The 23,120-nt window shown below is 38.0% G+C and overlaps 1 protein-coding gene across 1 annotated transcript; it reads left to right on the top strand.

The window, feature by feature from the left end:
• Positions 1-3,531: 3,531 nt before the first annotated feature.
• On the top strand, positions 3,532-4,203 carry LOC133289958 (secreted RxLR effector protein 161-like). Its single transcript, XM_061488003.1, has one exon. The coding sequence runs from the start codon at positions 3,532-3,534 to the stop codon at positions 4,201-4,203; it is 672 nt and encodes a 223-aa protein (XP_061343987.1).
• The last annotated feature ends 18,917 nt before the right edge of the window (positions 4,204-23,120 follow it).

The raw sequence follows: 23,120 nt of genomic DNA, 5'->3' as shown, positions 1-23,120 counted from the left end.
ATCACCCTCAGACTGATGGACAGACTGAGCAGACTATCCAGACCTTGGAGGACATGTTGCGGGCTTGCACGTTGGAGCAGGGCTCGGCATGGGATAGGTACCTTCCATTGGTAGAGTTTTCGTATAACAACAGTTTCCATGCTAGCCTGGGCATGGCACCCTACGAGGCGCTCTACGGTAGGAGGTGTTGTACACCTACCTGCTGGTCGGAGGTTGGGGATCGTGAGTTGTTTGGCTTGGATTTTGTCCAAGATATCACCCTGCAAATCCAGATGATCAGGGAAAAGCTGAAGCAGGCGCATAATCGTCAGAAGAGCTACTACGATGTCAAGCATCGACCACTGGAGTTCAGTGAGGGTGAGCACGTTTTTGTGAGACTTTCACCTGTCACCGGTGTTGGACGGGCACTCGGAGTGAGGAAGCTGATCCCGCGCTTTATTGGGCCATACCAGATTCTTGGTAGAGTAGGACCTGTTGCCTACCGGCTTGCCTTGCCTCCGAACCTGGCCAACATCCACGACGTGTTTCACGCGTCTCAGCTTCGGAGATACATAGCATACCCTTCGCACGTGGTGCAACCGGATGAGGTGGAAGTTTGGGAGAACTTAAAGACTCCCGTAGGACCACTAAAGATTCTCGATCGTGGCGAGAAGCAGCTGAGGAGCAAGATCATTCCGATGGTCAAGGTGCAGTGGACCGGAAGGACTTCTGAGGAGTGTACTTGGGAGAGAGAGGACGAGCTTCTTCGGCAGTACCCCGAGTTTCGACCAGGTATGTTTCTGATTTTGAGGTCAAAATCCTAAAAAGGTGGGGTGAATGTAAGAACCCGCACCGTTAATTAAGGAATTTAATTAATAAATTACGAGAAAATAGGAAATGATTCCATAATTGACCCTAATAATTATTTACGAGGCTTAATAATCGTAATAAGTGATTAAGAATGCTGAAAGTCGCTTTTCGGAAGAAAAGTGCAGATACCGGTTCTGCTAGTCGGTATAAATGCGTGTCGAAAAGTATCCCGGAAAATTAATGTAAGTGCATGATAATTACTAGAATAATATGTAGGACTTGTAAAACGAGTTTCAAGTCCAGATAATGAGAACTGGTGCTGGAAACCGGTACTGGCTGGTAAAAGTGCGTACCGGAAAAGTGCTTAGAAAATTATAAGAAAAATATGATAATTCTTAGAAAATTATGTAGTTTCATAATCCAAAGTTTGGGATTAAAATGCTAAGCATAGCAATTAAAGTTAATACTGTGTGTTAATTGGGTAAGTGGCTATAAATACCCTTGTTAAGGGCACAAAGCCCTAGGTTTTATGTAGCTACGTGAATGCTGGAGTGGCTGGTCAGTTGCTACTGTTCCATTGAGCTTTCTTCACCATTTTGGAGATCAAGTGTCAATTTTGCTTGGTTTCTTCACCTCCAAACACTTGAGCCTTGTGTGAGTGGTCATTGTGAGTGTGAAAGGAGCACCTTTTCTGAGTTATGGTGGCATTCTTGTTGAGGAGTGTTGTGCTTGGCTTGTGAGGCTTCAAGGAGCTTCATTTGTGAAGAAAGATCCTTGCTTGGGTGGTATTTTCGTACACCCTTGAAGTCAGCACCTTGGGAGCTGATTGTGAGCTCCAAGACCACCTCCAACCTCTGTTTTGAGCTTTGGTAAGCCTTGTCACCTTTGGTCTTGAGTCTTTGAACTTAAAAATGAAAGTTTGATGCATGTTAAGGCTTAAAGATGATAACTTGTTGTTGAGTAATGTTGAACACACCTAGAAATGCATGTTTAGGTGCTTTAAATCGTTAAAAACCCAACCTTGGAAGGATATCTTCACGAAATGCATTTTCTGCATTCTGTCGTGAAATATCTGGATATGTGCCCGATGAATATCCGGATATGTGATATCCGGATATGGGTTTTGAGTATCTGGATACTAGGTATCCGGATATGGGATTCTGGATATCCGGATATTGCATATCCGGATACGTCCAGTGAGATATCCGGATATTGCATATCCGGATATGGTCCCGAGGAATATCCGGATATTCTGGGATTTCGTAGAACAGTAGCTGTGTTGTGTGTACAGTAGGCTATTGGGGGTTTGTGGACCCTAGATTGATGAAGTTGAACTTCTGTAATTAATGAACTAAGTCAGAATTAAGTGATTAAGGACTTATGGCTTGGTATGGAGCCTTAAGACGTAAAACGTAAGGAAAGGCGTTGTCTTTAAGTTATATGCTTGTGTTGCATTATTATTGATATAGTATTGGTCCATAACAGATTGTGAATCTGCTGTGTTTGGACTTTGAGCTGTGGACTCTTGGCTTTTGGAGTTAGCTTGCAAGGTAAGCTTTTGTGTCCTCGGTTTAGCCATGTTGTGGTTCCACCATGTCCCATGGGGGTATGGTTTATGCATGCTGTGTACATGCTTTTGGATATTTGATATGTTGAATGAACTTTACATATAATGGCTTTTAATATGCATGTGTTGTTTCATCTTGACGGGAAGCCTGAGTATGTAGCGCCATACAAGACGGTGTACCGGGGTGAATGCAAGTGGTACTTGCACGGTGTGTAGGTGATAGACGTATACCTGCACTGTCTCTGGCCAGTAGATTAGTATTGACACACATGACATGATTATCTGCTGCATTGCATTGTTTTAGAAATGATAAATGATAAACTGCTTTTGAACTTATATTGCACATGTAAGTGAACTTGGGATTGAAGATCCTTGAGGACTCACTGACTTACTGAGATTTCTAGATTAGAGATCTTACCCCACATTTGGGGAATGCTTATTTCAGGATCAGGTAGTATGGGTACTGATGCCTCAGGCGGCGGGAGGCCGGAGCTTAGCTGATTATGTTGTCTCTGCTTGTTTGTTAGCATGACTGGATTTGGATGTTGTTTATGTTTTCCGCTATTTATGATATGATGTGTTGTGACTGATGTTGGGCATATTGCCTTATTTGAGTGAGCATGAGGATGCCCATGACACTTTCTGTTAGTACTTGTAGTTTGGAGTTGTATAAACTGTTAGATGGTCCGGTCTACGTTGTTGTAGTTCCGTGACTAGAGCCACACTTATATTATCTATGTTATGAGGTATTTTAGTTAGCTGTTTTATTGCAATTACATACAGGCGATGTTTATTAATTGATTATTAAGCAAGTTGGTAATGTTAATGGCATCATAATTGAAAAGAAAATGTAATTCCACATTTTAATTAAGCGCAGCTTAATACGATATTATGATAACATTATCGGATATATATACGGGGTGTTACAGTGAGTGTGGAGAGGAACAACAACGGTTCGTGTCAGTGACAAACAACTCAGCTTCGGTCTGGGAAGTAGCAAAACTAGGCTCGTCGCTGTTTTCAAAGCAAGTATCATGGGCTTCCTTTTATTTTATTTTTTACTTTTCTTATAAAAAAAAAAAAAAAACGGTGTGAGACTGGAACTGCTTTGCTTCTTCATCCCAGTGCCATACTGCTAGTGCTATATGAGGTGAGACCGTTGAATTGGAGAGCCAATGGAAATGGATCGTCCCAGAATAAATGGGTCGGGTTCTCAAAGGAAGTATGCAACAGATTTATTGAAAAGGTTCCATATGATGGGGTGCAAAACAACTGCTACACCAAAGAATACAAATGAGAAATTGTTGCTGAATGATGGTACTGAAGAAGCTAATGTACAACAATACAGAAGCTTGGTAGGTGGTCTTATTTATTTAACTCACACTAGACCTGACATCTCTTACTCTGTTGGAGTAATATCTAGGTTTATGCATACTCCTACAAAGCATCATTATGGAGCAGCAAAAAGAATTCTGAGATATGTAGCAGGAACTCGAGATTTTGGAATATGGTATAAGCAGGTGAAACAATGCAATCTGGTTGGATATACGGACAGTGACTGGGAAGGATGTATGGAAGATCGTAGAAGCACTGCTGGGTATGCATTCTATTTTGGATCTGGTGTCATTTCATGGAGTTCAAAACAACAAGCCACTGTCGCATTATCCTCTTCAGAAGCTGAGTTTATTGCAGCAACTGCAACACCATGTCAAGGAATTTGTCTAACCAGAATACTAGAAGATCTTGGACAGAAGCAAAGAGAAGAAACTCAAATTTTTTGTGATAATAAAGCAACAATAGCTATGACCAAGAATCCTGTGTTTCATGGCAGGACCATATTGATATAAGGGCACATTTTATTAGAGACCTGGTTGCTGAAGAGAAGATAAACTTGCAATATTGCAGTAGTGAAGAACAAATTGCTGATATCCTCGCAAAACCACTTGCACAAAGCAGACATGAGCAATTGAGGAATTTACTTGGTGTGTGTGATTTTGGATCAAAGGGGAGTGGTGAGAAATGATCCAAAATATGGTCACTGTTTCAGCTATAATTTAGGAAAATCTAATCTGCCATCACTCTGTTAGTTATGATTGTTTATATACATTCCTGATTTTTCTCTTCCTGTATTTGCACGTTAGTTCCATTCTCAATTAGTGGGAGTTGGTTTTCTTTTCAGTTATGTAAAATGCCTATTTAAAGGCTGTATTTGTGATTCAATAAAAATGTGGCAGAGTATTTTATTCAACACTGTGTTTGTTTTTGCCATCGTCTATTTTTATTTCTGTTAAGTTCCAACAGGCTGCACAAGTAACCACATAAACAAAACAAAACAAAACAAAAATACGATATCATCAAAAAAATCACTTCTTCATTGTTCCCAAGTATACTGTTACTATATCACAAATTTTGAAAACCAAAGTAGAGCATAACAGTATGTATTAAGCAAGGTTGTCAAACTCGTGAGTTTATTAGTTCATTAACACTAGAGACAAGAATGTATCAACTCCGTTCTGTAACATGCAATCGAGTCATACTCTGCAATACTCATCAAAACTTTAAAATTACACTAAACTTTCTCACTTTTATTGTTAAGAATTGCTTACTTACATATGCATACTACGAATTTGTTTCGGAAAATGAAAATCATGTTGTGATCTGCTTGATTTAGATATCAATTATCTAACTTCTAAACATTGCATTACATATTTTTTTTTTTTTTTTTGGAATATAATGGTGGTACTTAGATTTAAACCTATAACCTCGTGTAAACTACCCAAACACCCACCACTAGACCAATCCTAGTGGCTTAAACATTATGTTACTCTTCTTCTTCTTCTTCTTTTCAATTTATGACGCAATGGTAGTAACTTTGTTGTTATGGATATCAAAACATGTAGTTTCTATTAGGTATTTTACTAAAGTAAGTTAAACTGGCCAAATTGACAATGAAAACGTTGTTATGTAAAAGCACTATTTATGGAGATGGAAAGAAAAAGTGCAAAGGGAACAAATTAGAAAGATACCACTCAATAACACAAACTCCCTGTACATCTTCCCCAATGGACAACAAGTACTCCTTGACCTTATACACAAACTCAGCACCCATCATATTGTCAAGAGCGATATCAATATCGTAACAATCTTTTCCCAGAAGCTGCAAAACCAATCAAACACGAAACGAATCAATGGAAGAAGCAAACAATGAATTAGGGCTAGCTATCCATTTTCGGAGATAGTGAGGACCTTGTCGCGATCCCAACCACCGGCGACTCGGATCTGAGTTTGGAGTTGGAAGTGACGAAGAGTGGCGAGAAGCCTATCGAAGATGCTCTCCTCGGTGTCGGAGAGTTCAATCTTGTCACGAACATGGAAAACCTGCTGCGTAGACATTGGTGCGCATACGCAACTCTGAAACGACGGCGTTGTGGTTCGTATAAGGGTTTTTTGCGGGACGGTGAGAGTGGAGAGGAATAACAACGGTTCGTGTCAGTGACAAACAACTAAGCTTCGGTCTGGGAAGTAGCAAAACTAGGCTAGTCGCTGTTTTCAAAGCCAGTCTCATGGGCTTCCTTTTATTTTATTTTTTATTTTTCTTATAAAAAAAAGAAAATGGTGTGAGACTGGAACCGCTTTGCTTCTTCATCCCAGTGCCATACTGCTAGTGCAATATGAGATGAGACCGTTGAATTGGAGAGCCAATGGAAATAGATCGTCCCAGAATAAATAAGGTCAGGTTCTCAAAGGAAGTATGCAACAGATTTAATGAAAAGGTTCCATATGATGGGGTGCAAAACAGCTGCTGCACCAATGAATACAAATGAGAAATTGTTGCTGAACGATGGTACTGAAGAAGCTAATGTACAACAATACAGAAGCTTGGTAGGTGGTCTTATTTATTTAACTCACATTAGACCTGACATCTCTTACTCTGTTGGAGTAATATCCAGGTTTATGCATACTCCTACAAAGCATCATTATGGAGAAGCAAAAAGAATTCTGAGATATGTAGCAGGAACTCTAGATTTTGGAATATGGTATAAGCAGGTGAAACAATGCAATCTGGTTGGATATACGTACAGTGACTGGGCAGGATGTATGGAAGATCGTAGAAGCACTACTGGGTATGCATTCTATTTTGGATCTGGTGTCATTTCATGGAGTTCAAAAAAACAAGCCACTGTCGCATTATCCTTTTCAGAAGCTGAGTTTATTGCAGCAACTGCAACAGCATGTCAAGGAATTTGGCTAACCAGAATACTAGAAGATCTTGGACAGAAGCAAAGAGAAGCAACTCAAATTTTTTGTGATAATAAAGCAACAATAGCTATAACAAGGAATCCTGTGTTTCATGGCAGGACCAAGCATATTGATATAAGGGCACATTTTATTAGAGATCTGGTTGCTGAAGAGAAGATAAACTTGCAATATTGCAGTAGTGAAGAACAAATTATTGATATCCTCACAAAACCACTTGCACAAAGCAGACATGAGCAATTGAGGAATTTACTTGGTGTGTGTGATTTTGGATCAAATGGGAGTGTTGAGAAATGATCCAAAATATGGTAATTGTTTCAGCTATAATTTAGGAAAATCTAATCTGCCATCACTCTGTTAGTTAGGATTGTTTATATGCATTCCTGATTTTTCTCTTCCTGTATTTGCACGTTAGTTCCACTCTCAATTAGTGGGAGTTGGTTTTCTTTTCAGTTATGTAAAAAGCCTATTTAAAGGCTGTATTTGTGATTCAATAAAAATGTGGCAGAGTATTTTATTCAACACTGTGTTTGTTTTTGCCATCGTCTATTTTTATTTCTGTTAAGTTCCAACAGGCTGCACAAGTAACCACATAAACAAAACAAAACAAAACAAAAGTACGATATCATCAAAAAAATCACTTCTTCATTGTTCCCAAGTATACTGTTACTATATCAGAAATTTTGAAAACCAATGTAGAGCATAACAGTATGTATTAAGCAAGGTTGTCAAACTCGTGAGTTTATTAGTTCATTAACACTAGTGACAAGAATGTATCAACTCTGTTCCGTAACATGCAATCGGGTCATACTCGGCAATACTCATCAAAACTTTAAAATTACACTAAACTTTCTCACTTTTAATGTTAAGAATTGCTTACTTACATATACATACTACGAATTTGTTTCGGAAAATGAAAATCATGTTGTGATCTGCTTGATTTAGATATCAATTATCTAACTTCTAAACATTGCATTACATTTTTTCTTTGTTTTTGTTTTTGTTTTTTTGGTGGTACTTAGATTTAAACCTATAACCTCGTGTAAACTACCCAAACACCCACCACTAGACCAATCCTAGTGGCTTAAACATTATGTTACTCTTCTTCTTCTTCTTTTCATTTTATGACGCAATGGTAGGAATTTTGTTGTTATGGATATCAAAACATGTAGTTTCTATTACGTATTTTACTAAAGTAAGTTAAACTAGCCAAATTGACAATGAAAACTTTGTAATGTAAAAGCACTATTTATGGAGATGGAAAGAAAAAGTGCAAAGGGAACAAATTAGAAAGATACCACTCAATAACACAAACTCCATGTACATCTTCCCCAATGGACAACAAGTACTCCTTGACCTTATACACAAACTCAGCACCCATCATATTGTCAAGAGCGATATCAATATCGTAACAATCTTTTCCCAGAAGCTGCAAAACCAATCAAACACGAAACGAATCAATGGAAGAACCAAACAATGAATTAGGGCTAGCTAGCCATTTTCGGAGATAGTGAGGACCTTGTCGCGAACCCAGCCACCGGCGACTCGGAGCTGAGTTTGGAGTTAGAAGTGACGAAGAGTGGCGAGAAGCCTATCGAAGATGCTCTTCTCGGTGTCGGAGAGTTCAATCTTGTCACGAACATGGAAAACCTGCTGCGTAGAAATTGGTGCGCATACGCAACTCTGAAACGACGGCGTTGTGGTTCATATAAGGGTTTTGGCGGGACGGTGAGAGTGGCGAGGAACAACAACGGTTCGTGTAAGTGACAAACAACTCAACTTCGGTCTGGGAAGTAGCAAAAGTAGGCTAGTCGTTGTTTTCAAAGCCAGTCTCATGGGCTTCCTTTTATTTTATTTTTTATTTTTCTTATAAAAAAAAAAAGAAAACGGTGTGAGACTGGACCACTTTGCTTCTTCATCCCAGAGCCATACTGCTAGTGCTATATGAGATGAGACCGTTGAATTGGAGAGCCAAAGGAAATGAATCGTCCCAGAATAAATGGGTCGGGTTCTCAACCCCATAGACCAATTCTTCTTTCTTTTTCTTTTTTCTTTATTTAAAAGAACCAAGAAATGGGTTGGTTGCAACATAAGTTCATTTATATTTTTTAATTCTTAATATGTATTGAAAAATTGATAGGCTTAAATAGACTAATATGTGAATTTTTTTGATTTTTTAATGGGATAGGATATTTCTCATCTTTTTCAATGCTTTATTTACTTTCTCGAAGATCGTTAGATCACAATTTTATCAAATAATGAGAGGAGAGAGAAAATGTAAAGTTCGAGTGAGATTATAATTTAATGATATTAGAAAAAAAAATAGACATGAAAAATATAGGAATAATATCATATCCTTTTTTTACTATAGGCGATCTAGCTTATATCAACCTAATAGGTGAGTTTAAGGTAAGGTTAGACTTTGGTTTAAATAGGTCAAATCTATTCTTATTTTTTTTTTTGGAATTCTCCTATTTTTTCATCCAAAAATAAAAATAAAAATAGGTAAGTTCAAGCTCAAATAAGAATAGGTCTGCGCCCAACCCATTTACCCCATAGCAAAAAAAGGCCTTGTTTCGATTAGTGGCCGAAAGTGAAAAGGATGAAGGTGTTTTGGAGTGGATGCAGGTTCCATCGTTTGCTGTTATTTTAAGCAAAATTGCTCAAACATTACAACTATTCATATAACATTACATATAATTGTTCCAACTGGTCCAATCCGCCAATTCAATTGAACGAAGGTTGATGTTTGCATTTCGTTCATGAATTGTCATAGTGTCATTGCAAGTTGACATATGTCCGTGTTTCTTAAAAATTATACATAATAAACAACTAACTATATGTAGTCTAGATTGACTAGGTGGAGATACCAGCATGTTAGGTTCTAAGAACCTAAGGAAGAACATAACAGAAAAGAAGGAAAGAACAGAGAATTTGTATCGAGTTTTTTTATTGAATGACTTTCTATCTCATATTCCACAGTATTATATACAAACATATCAACTAACTCACTTGCCACCTATCTATCTACGTGTAAACTAACTAACTCATCACCCAATGAATACATGCACACTATACACGTGTGAACCAACTGTTTCACCACTTCTTTAACTACATGCAACTAATACTGATACAATTATATGACTTCTTCAAGCAACAAAGTTAGTTAATCTCGATGAATGCTTCTTGTTCTTACTTGATCTTCTTAGTGTAACATTTCCCTCTCCTTCAACAATGACCTTGTCCTCAAGGTCGAGAGATGGGTAGTGATGAACCCTTAGTTCATCATGGTTTTTAGCAGGAATTAGGATCAAATTGTGTGATTAAATGATGAAAAACAAGGTTAATGTCCTAAGATGTCCTCAATTACAAGTTCAAGAGCTTTATTGGAAATTTGTATGATTCTTGTAGGAAAAGCAAGCTTGAAAGGCAACTGGAGAAGGAAGAAGATTATGGAGCTCAAGAGGAGAAAAATTGCCTAAGTGTTGAGCGCTAAAACGTCCACACTGAGCGTTTTAGCGCCCTGCTACAGGAAGAGGCCAAAACTTGCTGGTGATGAGCGCTAAAACGCCCACACAGAGCGTTTTAGCGCGCTGCTGCACTTAGAAGATGAAAAATTGCTGGTCTTGGGCGCTAAAACGGCCTGCAATAAGCGTTTTAGCGCCCTGAAGTGGAAAAAGGACTTTGGTCTCCACCGCTAAAACGTCCAAATCAAGAGTTATAGCGTTGGAGTCTGTTAAAGTCAGTTGAGCATCCACCAAGTTTGGACGCTAAAACGGTCATTCCTTAACGTTTTAGCGTTTTTGTCAGTTAAAAGCAGTTGAGCATACGTAAAGCATGGACGCTAAAACGGTCACTTATGGACGTTTTAGCGCCCACATCAGTTTTCTGTTTTTAATTGTAACACTATAAAAGGCAAAGCCTTCACACTTAGAAAAGGGATCTGGAATTTTCTCTCTCTCTCTTAAACTTTAGTCTGACTTCTCTCTAAATTCTCTTAGTGTTTTAGTTTTTGTATTAGGATTTCTTTGTAATAGTTTGGAGATTGAAGACTTTCAACATGGAAATGAAGTTTGATTCTTCTTCTCTTGTCTATTCCTTAGTCATGTCTGAGTAGAGTCTTTGTAGTCTGAATGCAATAGAACTCCATGATAATATTATGTTGATCTGATTAATATGATGAAGTATTTTTCATGTGTTGATTTGAGATTTTCTGATTTAATTATGTCTATCAAGGAAGTAGTGTAGAACAGGGATGTTTATATGACTTCTGTATCTGATAATCTCAACATCAGAATTCTAGTACTCAAGGGATTGATGCTAGAGTTCTGATGTAATCTTAAGACTTTAGTATTTCATGCATGTATTAAGAAAGAGATCACCAAGGGATTGGGGTTTCTGATTAATGTATCTATCAGGGTAGTAAGGGATTACATCTTGATGATAAGTAAATGGTTGATTAACATCACATGGAAAAGAATTCATCATATGATCAGTTTTTACATGGGTTATTATGGAGGAAAGTTGTTTTTCTGACTACTTGTTGTTTTATTAATTCTTAATCCATATTTATTTTGTGTCAAATTACTTACAATCAATTTTCTGGTGACAAATTATTCATGACTTTTACAAATTCTTATCTGATTCAAATTAGTTTTCTATGGTTTATTGGTGCTTGAACACAATTCCTCGTGTGAACGATCTTTACTCATCATTTTATTACTTGTACGACTAGTGCACTTGCTAAACGTCCAACAGGTAGCAGTGACGCAAATCTTGTTCTTTCTCCCATGAAGCATCTTCAGGAACTGTGTTAGACCATTGAACCAAAAACTCACGTATTTGTTGTCCCTGGCAAGAAGAATGGTGTGTGCCTAGGATTGATACTGGAACCTGCACAGGTTTGTTATTAACAGCTGAAGGAGGTAGTGGATTCGGTACAATTGGTATAGAGCCTATACAAGGTTTCAGCTGCGAAACATGAAACACTGGGTGAATTTGGCTCCCTGGAGGTAGCTGCAACTCATATGCAGTAGTCCCTAACCTTCGAAGAACTTCAAAGGGACCAAAAAATCGTTTAGCCAGTTTGTGATTGGCTCTTCTTTCAACTGTTACTTGTCTATATGGTTGTAATCAGGCCTAAACTTTATCTCCCACATTGATTGAACGCTCCTTGTGATGTTTATCAAATTGAACCTTCATATGGTTCTGAGCCCGCTGCAAATAGACCTTAAGCTGAGTTAAAACTTCATTTCTTTGCTGCAACATTGTATCAATTGCTTCCAATTTAATCAATCCTCTCGGATAAAAAGGTATCATGATTGGAGGCTTCCCAAAGACTGCCTGATAAGGAGATATGCCAATAGCTGAATTGTAGTGGTATTGTGCCCAACACAAGAAATTGCACCAAGAACTTGGTTGCTCATAACAAAAGGAACGTAAATACTATTCAAGGTATCTGTTGGTCACTTCTGTTTGACCATCAGATTGTGGATGGTACGAAGAAGTAGTCCTTAAAGCAGTACCACTTAATTTGAATAAATGGCTCCAAAACTTGCTTACAAAGATACGATCTCTGTCTGTCAATATTGATCGAGGAAAACAATGAACTCTTACTACCAATTCACAAAATAAAGTTGCAACTGTGAATGCTGTATAAGAGTTTGGTAAGGGGCCAAAATAAGCAAATTTAGACAATCTATCTACAACAACTAAGACAGTTGTGAATCCTTTCGATGGAGGTTGTAACAGCCCGTTACGTACCAGTATTGTTAACATTAATTATGATATTAAGCGCAGTTACAATCACATCAATTCATTTATAAAAATACGAATAAACTTTTTCTGATTATTACGCGAGCATTTAAAACAATAAAACACGTAATAATTAAAAGCTGTGACAATAACTGTTAACTCTTGCGGAATATTTATTTTATCTATTTTTACATCACAATATACTTATTATAAGTTACTAAGGGGTTCCCATAAACCCACTCAGCCAATTACCAAACTTAACGTTTCTACCTATTTGAACATGGTTCACTCCTCAATTTTCTGCGAACACACCGCTCACAACCATACCTTCTTTTCAGATTATATCTTTGTCTTACTTAATTTCCTTTTCAACAAGCTATCACACGCTCCATTCGGAGCTCATTTGCTCAGGTTATCACCGTTTGAAGTTGGATAAGCAAAACAGCCAACCAACCCCAAAACAGCACCAAAACCACTTACACTTCTCGAATTACTGCGCACAATCCACTCATCTAATTGCTCTCAAATTTTTATCCTACAAACTAGACATCTCAAACTTCATTTTGGTGTATCACACGCTCAATTGGACTGAGAAACAAAGCGGGAATTATTTTCCCAAAACCGGACCAGAACAGCCCCTGCATCAGAGGTCCCTGGACAGTCCAAACTCAATCAATTCTACAGGGATGCGTACAACCCAGAACTGGCTCACATTTTAACACCATATAGGGGACATATCAAGCTTCAAAATGGCATATTGCACGTCCCTATCGGACGTCTGTAGAGGGAGATATGCTCTCCCGAAGTTCACCTTAAATCTGCCAATTCTACAGAAAATTCGCCAGAGTTTCCTTTGTTTTTCCAATAATCCCAAATTTGTAAAAGATCATTTAAGCCTCAAATGTACCTAATAAACACATGATAATACAGTAATAATCCAATGGGTGGCACACACAAGGACCAACAACGCCTTGGGGCACTTACAACCCAATCCAGTTTATATTTATTACATAGTTTATACTATAGAGCTCACATTATATTCCTTACTTGTTTCAATCACAAAGGTCCCATTTACATGTAGTTTCACCATTTAAGCATATAACCATAACTCTAACATAGGCCTAAAATCCTTCCATCTTAGTACATCATGCATCTCTTTTACATTTACAACATATACTTAAATATTACGACTTCAACTTCAAATTACCCTTTATAATATTACAACTTCAATTACAAATTTAAACATAATTTCAAATGATACAAACTACTAGACTTAGGCATGCCAATATGAACAATATGCCAAATACTGAAAATGTTCCTCTATCACTCTGCGGGCCTCTTGCCCGCTGCTCCAACGCCACTGGTACATCCTGAAATAAATGCCCCGAGACAGGGTGAGATATACGAATATATCTCAGTAACCAAGAGGTTCTGGAGAAAACTCCGCCCAATAGTTCACTTCGATGCATATGAATAGAATACAAGAACCAATTTTTAAAACGGGATATAGCAAGGGTTTTAGAGAAATGGGGAATAAAAAGATACAAACTACGACGATACGAGATGGTAACCCCAATTCCACGTACGCCCTGGGCATATATAAGCCTATGGGTATCATCCAAGGTGCGTTCAAAAAAACCACAACCATGATGCCCCAACCATCCAAAACGCCAAAGACATTCCTAGTGTGCTCCTACCCGGATCACACACCATGACCCACGGTCAACTGGAACTCCCTCCTGGAGACCTATCCAGCGGAAGTCCGAAACTGCCCGAAGGCTAATAAAACTGTCTACTGGCCAGAGACTCGGTACATAAGTACCCATTGTAATAATGCATGCATGCTCATGTGTTTTATACTACTCATACACACTTCCTACCGTTGCCATCAACTGGCAAGGTGGAACAGAAAAGGGGAACAAGCCCCAGTACCAAGAGGTTACCTTAAATATTGTTTTCACAAGCTCCGCAGCAGCTTATCCCTCAACTTGGTACACAGTAGAATGCCTACACAGAGGACATTCCCGATCACTTATAGTTCAACCAATACATGCTAATTTGTAATTATACATGCATTGAACCAATTACTTACCTCAATCCTCTTGGTCCCGGACCAAGGGCAGCTCACTGATTCAAGATTCGGGATTCAGGTCGACGTACGGCAACCTATACAATGACGTACAACCATCAGTACGCGTCAAATAACGTCAAAACGCCAAAAATCACAAAATCACCTCACCCACACTTGGTAGGTTCGGCCATCCTAGGCTAAATTCCAATTTTATTTTTCGAATTTTTTTTTCATTTTATTACGCCTCAATAGGTTGTCAAGAGGCCAATTCAAGTGCCGGTTCGTCATTTTCGCGTCGAATTACATCAGAACGCGAAAATCGCAAAATTCTCCCTTCCTCGTTGAAGGTTCGGCCAAGTATGTATTAATTGGGGATTTATTTTTCTAAATTTTCTTTCTCATTTTAGTACCCATCCTTGGGTTGCTTAGAGGCTAGTTCAATCGTCATTTTTCCGTTTTACGACATTTACGCATCGTTTTGCGAAATATTTCACTCTAGGTTCTTTATGCCAACTAAGCCACTTATTATTTTTCCATTGATTCTAACACTTGCCAATCACCACACAACCCATCTAATTACCTTTTTAACACATAATTCATCACTCAAACAATTTCAAACAACATCAATTCCATAATTTTCCTTTAAAGGCCAAGTTGCAACCTATGGCAATTCTAGGATTTCCATTCACTTCCACTCACTCCACATCTCACACAACCACATTATATCATCATATAATCATACCATAATTCATCAAACAAAGTCTCAACACCAAAATTCACAAGTCCAAAGTCATGATCACCAAATTTTTCTAAGTTAAATTCATCAATTTTCTCCAATAAATTTCATCGCATTTCTAGCTCTAATACATCATTCTAACACATTATCATCTAATACACATTTTCAAATTGAGCTCTCTAACATCACAAATCATCAAATTCCCCCTTAGGGTTCATGAATTCAATCCAAGGATTAAACTGTTAAAATGGTCAAGAAACTTACTCAAAAGCTTGGCACAAGACTTCTCCAAGCTATCCTAAACCATTGGAGCTCCAAACAACTCCATGAACATCATCTTTCTCCAAAATTTCATGGCTGTAAATGGCCAATATATCACCAAAGAGACAGTTTCAAGGCTCAAGAGTGGTACCAATGTGTTTAGAAGGTGATTTCCATCAAGATTCAAGACAAAAATCGTTGGATTCGGTGGAGAAACGACTAATTTATGGATCAAAGAAAATTTTCATGAAGAATGGGGGGAGGAGGGCTGCTGATCGGTTTTGAAGAGAGAGAATGAAGTGAGGAGATGATGAATAGTAAGAGGGTGATGTGGACTTAAGTGGTTTTAAGTGTTGTGGGTCCCACGCCACCTCACGCGATCTAAAACTCGTCCGAACTTTCATTAAACGTCCGTAAATTCAAAACCTATTTAGAAATTCTAATTTTTAATATTAACTAATCTCCTTTAATTATACTTGATCAGATGAATTCAGAGTCCTCCATTCGTTCGGAGAAGACACTGTTTTAGGCTATTGCGCGCGCCGTTGGCACGCTTCCCCAAAATGACTTACTTTCATCAAATTTTATCAACAATCATATTTCCTAACTCAATAGACCATTTGTAACTCATATTTGAAACCTAGAGCTCAAAATTCAACTGGCACGTTTTACGGTGCAATCGTAACGTGGTATTTTTACCTGCGAAAAACACTATTCACTAATTTTTTCTGAAACTTGCCTATCCACTCAATTTTTCGTTCTGAATCCATTTCCAGGGTTATTTTTACCATCTGAGACCTTCTACTCAATTTTTATCTTCCTAGGGTTGCGTGTTGGCTAATTACTGTTTTGCCCTTCTTTGTATTTTGGCCTAATCTTTAGGATTTTCACTGAACCTCCACTTAATGATACACTTAATAGTTTAAACACTAAATTTAAAATTGTGAGGTGTTATAGAGGTAATCCAGATATAAAATCCATGGAAAGCTCCTCAAAAATACCTTCCGGAATTGGAAGTGGCTGCAACAACCCTGCAACTTTAGATGTCTCATATTTTACTTGTTGACATATATGACAATTCTGAACAAATTGTTTAACATCTTTCTTCATAGATGACCAATGGAATGTAGTTGTCAATCTCAAATAGGTCCTTAATACACCCGCATGCCCTCCAATCAATGAAGAGTGAGCTTCTTTTATTAATAAAGGAATCAAAGATGAAGAAGGACTAATGAAGTATTTACCTTTAGACAAGAGCACCCCCTCACGAATAAGCATATCAGGATCACTGTTTGGATGATCCTTTAATTTTTGATGAATCTGCACTAAATAAGGATCAACCAAATTTTGATTTTTAATTTCAGACAGAAGGTCAAACTCAGGTTCAGAAAGGGATACACACAATGCACCATCCTCATCAAATACACGAGATAAAGCATCAACTACTGTTTGCTTGACCAGGTTTATATTCAATGTGAAAGGAATAGCCCATCAATTTGCACAGATACTTTTGTTGCTCAACTGTATGGATAGTTTGAGTAAGAAGTTCCTTGATACTTCTATGATCAGTTCTGATTATGAATTTGGCACCCAGCAAATATTGGCGCCAACGTTTAACAGCTGTAGTGATGGCATATAACTCCCTGATATAAGTAGAAGAACTTGCTAGTCTAGAGCTTAACGTTTTGTTGAAATAAGATATCGGGTGCTCACCTTGAAGCAATACAGCCCTTACTCCATGGTTCGAAGCATTAGTATCCAACACAAATCGTTCCTTAAAGTTAGGTAACCTCAGCACGGGTGTCTAAGACATAGCCTTCTTCAGTTCCAAGAAAGCTTCTTCAGCTGCTGCAGGCCAAGTAAAAACAGTTGGTCCCTTCAATAACTTGGTTAATGGAAGAGCTAAGGAAGCATATCCTTTAACAAATCATCTGTAATAACCAGTAAGTCCTAGGAAACCCCTCAGCTGTTTAATATTTCTTGGAGTAGGGCATTGAAGCATGGCTGAGATCTTCTTTGGATCAGCACACACACCCTTATCATCTACCACATGGCCCAAATACTCAATTGATTTCTGACCAAATGCACATTTGTTGAGCTTAACAAAAAACTCATATTGTTGTAAGAACTTGAGAGTCAATTCCAAATGCTTAGCATGTTCTTCAATATTCTTGCTGAACACCAAGATGTCATCGTCATCGAAGAAGACTATAATAAATCTCCTCAAATAAGGCTTGAACATGTGGTTCATGATAGCTTCAAAAGTTGCAGGGGCATTTGTCAAGCTAAAGGGCATGACTAAGAATTCATAATGGCCCTCATGTGTTCTAAAGGCAGTCTTGTAAGCATCAGCAGGTAGCAAACAGATTTGATGATAACCTACCCTTAAGTCCAACTTTGTGAAGATGGTTGAGCCTCCTAATTCGTCCAAAAGCTCATCAATCGTTGGGATAGGAAATCTGTCCTTAATTGTAACTGCATTAAGAGCCCTGTAATCAATGCAAAGTCTCCAATAATTGTCTTGCTTTCCAACTAGCAGAACTGGAGAAGAGAAGGGACTATTGGAATGTTGAATGAACCCGGCTGCCAATAATTCTGATACCTGTCTCTCAATTTCATATTTTTGGCTATGACCATAACGATAAGGTCTAACATTAATAGGTTTGGTTCCTTCCTCCAAATGGATTGAATGATCCAATCCTCTAAATGGAGGTAATCCACTAGGTACAGAAAACACCTTCTGAAATTTGAGCATAATGGACCATACAAGTGGATGGATTTCTGTTTTCAACTCTGTCAACTCAGGTAAGCATGTGATCTGCAATTTTGAATCATTTTCTACATGCAAAGAATTACACATTGCCCACTCATCGGTGAGTAATACATTCATGTTAGCAGTAACCGAAACATCATTATGGCCCTGCAAGGAAATTGAGTTACCTTCCCAAACAAACTCCATTGATTTCCTTATATAATCATGAGTGACCTTTCCTAAACGTTCCAGCCAAGGCATGCCCAATATAATGTCAATATCAGATAAATCCAAAACCCAAAGGTCATATACAAACAAATTACCTTGAATCAACAGTGGTACCTTTAAATACTTCTTTTCAGAATACATGACATCACCATTACCCAGAAACACACGAATTTTGTGTGAATGTGACATGGGTAAGGAAAGTTTAATGGCTAGTTGCTTCTGAATGAAGTTGTGAGTGCTGCCAGAATCAACTAGAATAGAAAAATTCACACCTTCCAAAGCAGAAGTGAACACCATGGCACGATAATGATTTTTGTCTCTCAAGGTATGTAATGATGCATCTTTTGATTCTCCCATTGAATTTTCAACTTGCCACACTATCTGCTCCTCTTCCAGATCTTCTTGTAATTCATCGTCTTCTCCCACCAGTAACATCATTTTATTTTTACATATATGTTTTGAAGACCATTTTTCATCACAAGTATAGCATAGGCCCGACTCTCTCCTCTTATGTAAGTCAACGTTTGATACCCTTTTCATCTGATTAGAAGCTGGTAAAGCCAACCTTTGTGTATTTGAAATTGTTGGTGGAGGACCAGTATGAATCGTTGAAGTGTTTGGAATCACTGAATTAACCTCAGTAATCTGAACTGGTTTTGGAAAAAATTTCTTGGGAGCACCTTGAAATGAATTCTTTAAATCACCAAAGTGATCATCATAAGCCATGGCAAGTTGAATGGCTTGATACAAGGATATCGGTTCCCTTAATTGGACAGCACTTCAGAGCTCAGATTGAAGACCCGAAACAAAAAAATTCATCAAAAGATCATAATCTAAATCTGGTATTTGATTAACCAATGCCTCAAATTGTTGAATATAAAAATGAAAAGATGAGGATTGGGTCAATTTGGACAAAGCTCCTTTTAAATTTGTGAACCCAGTCATACCAAATCGTTGACGAAGTGCAGAAGCAAAATCACACCAAGCACGAGCTTTACCTGTATTGAAGGTCCACTGAAACCACGAAGCGGCCATGCCCTCCATCTTCAACCCTGCCAAAGACACATTTGTTTGTTCTGGAATCATTTGAAGAGTAAAGAAAAGCTCTGCTTTAAAGATCCAATTATTAGGATCATGACCATTGAATACTGGTATCTCCATGCGAATGCCTTTAAGTATTGAACGATGATCCATAGCTTCTGATCTATGCGAATTATGAGAAGTAGAAGAAGTATTGGTATTTGAAGAGTCATACCTATGCACCTGATTAGCGATAACAGTTTCCTGTAATTGTTGTATCTGATTAACCAACATTGAAATCTGGTTTCTGGTCTCAGCGGCTTGTCTCGTTGCTTGCATACGAAGTTCTTCAAAATTTGTGTCCACCCGTTGCTGAAAGGAGTACAACTCCTCCGATAGTTCTTGAACCCTCGTCATTGTGTCAAGAACATGAAAAAAAAGGAATGAAAGCACCAATGTTAGGTTCTAAAAACCTAAGGAAGAACATAACAGAACAGAAAAGAAGGAAAGAACAGAGAATTTGTATCGAGTTTTTTTATTGAATGACTTTCTATCTCATATTCCATAGTATTATATACAAACATATCAACTAACTCACTTACCACCTATCTATCTACATGTAAACTAACTAACTCATCACCCAATGAATACATGCACACTATACACGTGTGAACCAACTGTTTCACCACTTCTTTAACTACATGCAACTAATACTGATACAATTATATGACTTCTTCAAGCAACAAAGTCAGTTAATCTCGATGAATGCTTCTTGTCCCTACTTGATCTTCTTAGAGTAACACAACATTAACAAATTTCTATCAAAAATGGGGGGGGGAAATATCATACAATGCTTATCTTAAGTCACTAAGGGATTCCCATAAATCCACTTAGCATAAATATCACTTTTACGATTTTTACATAACTGATCATTGTTCAGTATTTTGGACACTAAGCGTGATTTAGTGGTTACAAGCCTCCCATATTTTAGTATGATATTCTAGACTCAATTATCTTTCAACCAAGGTATCACACGCCCCATAAAATTCTTATTTGCTCCGGTTATCGCCGTTTGAAGTTGGACAAGCAAAGCTGTCAGCCAACCCTAAACAGGACACCAAACATACCTCACCATTTCTGAGATTCTGAACAAACCACTCCACCAATATCTCTCAAATTTGTATACAGTAAACGAGACAGATTAAACTTCAATTAGACATATTATGGGCCTAATTTGAGTAAGAATTAAGGAAGAAATAATTTTTCCAAAACTGCCACCCGACAGCCCCCATGTGCAGGGAATTCTGGACAGTCCTCACTCAAATACATCTACAGGTCTTCACACAGCTTCAATTGCTTCCAAATTTTGACACAACATAGTTGATATCTCAAGCTTCAAAATGATGTATGGTACATCCCTATTGGACCTTTATGGTGGTAGATATGCTCTCCCAAAGTTAAACCTCAAATATGCCATTTAGTTAAAAATTTCGACGGCATCTCCTTTGTTTATTCAACCTATCACACTTTATCAAAAGTGTGTTATTATCCCTCAAGGGTACCTAATAGAAAAGGGTGGCGGCACTCAAGGACCAACAGTGCCTTGGTACTCTTACAACCCACAACAATTTATATCATTTACCTCAATTTACAATTCATTACTTACTTTGTTAAAACTTAAATCATTTCAATCACATTATTCCATTTGCATGAATTCTTTCAACATACACATAATAATCACCTAAAATAGGCCTATTGCTTTAAATATTACACAAGGTCCATGATTCACAATTTACAATTCTCCCAAATGGTAACATAATACAACAAAGTCCTCAAAATACAACATAATGAATCATCAACTAGACTTAGGCAAAATATGGCATGAACAAATATAACAAGATGCATAATCCTAAAGCAATATACAATGTTCATGCCTTAAGTCTAGCCTATGCCAACAGCAGCCTCAAAATGCAAAAAGTCCTTTAATCTTCAAGTGCTCATCCTATGGGCCTCTAGCCCACAAACCATCTGAAATAATGCCCCAAACACGAGGTGAAATATACGAAATATCTCAGTAACTTAGAGATTCTGGAGATCACTCTGCCCAATGGCTCACTTAGATGTAAAATCAACAATGCATCATAACAATCAAAGAGGGATAGAGTAAGGGATTTAGTGAAGTAGGGATGCATAGGGAGTAAACATACGATGAAGCTGGAATGGTCATAGCCAAAACCACGCAACATCGGGCCTATTGGCCTCGACATATAGCCTACGGGTTCTCATCCAATGAAGTGTTCTCAGAACATCAACCAAGGCACCCACCACCAGTGGAAGTCCGTGACCCCGAGAGTGCTCCTCAACGGATAACAACTCCATAACCCCAGGTCAACTGGAACACCCTCACGGAGACCTATCCAGTGGAAGTCCGTTATGCCCGAAGGCAACTATCTACTAACCAGAGATACAGTACATCCTATGTCCCCAATATATATATATATATATATATATATATATATATATATATATATATAAATGCATGAGCATTTTACAACTACATTCTTGACATACAACCTCCAACCGCTACCCTCAAGGGGCATGGTGGAGCACACATGGGGATTAACCCAGTACCAAGGGATTACCTTATTGAAGCTCCCTCTCTTGGTAGCTCCAATGCAAGATACAACTGAACTTGGTCCAACCACAAATGCCTACAGACAGGTCATTCTCATATCAATTAGAACAACATAAAACCATACACTTGGTCAATCAAGCATTCATGCAATTTGCCATAAACGCTTACCACAATCCTTTTGGTCAAGGACCAAAGGCAATCCACCAAGCTTACTATTCAAAGCTCACGTCCGTGGGAGGCAACCTACAATGACCACACAAGGATCATCAATTCAAGTTGAAATGAAAAGCATTACACTCTTCATACACAACACATCAACTCGACCTTCAAGGCCTTTTTTCACAATTTTGGTTGTTATTTTTATTTCAACATCCCAATGGTTTCCCAAGCTCTAACAACATCATTTCAAGTCCCCAACTTCATTAAATTACCACTCAACCTCAACTTCGTAATTTCCCTCTTTTAGGCCAAATTCAACACTTAGGCATATCCAATGGTTTCACTTCCAATCCTCATGCATCACAACAACACATAACCCATTTAAACTTAGATCAAATCCACACAACACCAATTACATGAATTTTGCAACATTCATCCTTATTCCCACTCACTTGGCCGAATCATGCATGCATGTATACCCAAGGGTTTTCAATTCAATTTCACACTTCCACACATCATAAAATCCTATAATTAACCCATACAATTACTCCACAACTCAATTATACAATCCTACAACAATTCCAATTCACAAAGTCAAGCATATCCATCATAAAATTTGCCTAAGTTATCATACTTTTCATCAATAAATTTTATGAGCTCAATCATCACAAAACATCATTCTAAGACACTTTTATCTAATACACATTTTCAATTTGAAGTCCCCAACCACATCAATCACACAACACATGCTCTAGGTTCATGAAATCAAATCCAACAAATTATCCAATGAAATGTGTTGAAAACTTACCAAGGATCAAGGCCTAAGACTCCTCCACACAATACCCAAGCAATGGTGGCTCAAACAACTCCAAGAACACCAAGTTTCCTCAC

Source organism: Gastrolobium bilobum, unplaced genomic scaffold (assembly GCF_033153095.1).
Source record: "Gastrolobium bilobum isolate Gb01-03AN ecotype WA unplaced genomic scaffold, APGP_CSIRO_Gbil_v1 utg195070, whole genome shotgun sequence".
Taxonomy (NCBI): Eukaryota; Viridiplantae; Streptophyta; class Magnoliopsida; order Fabales; family Fabaceae; genus Gastrolobium; species Gastrolobium bilobum.
Note: the sequence above shows the minus strand (reverse complement) of the source record. Positions and strands in the feature narration are given on the sequence as shown.

Coding starts and splice junctions, on each gene's coding strand:
- LOC133289958 (XM_061488003.1), top strand. CDS start 3,532: ATGGAAATGGATCGTCCCAGAATAAATGGGTCGGGTTCTCAAAGGAAG.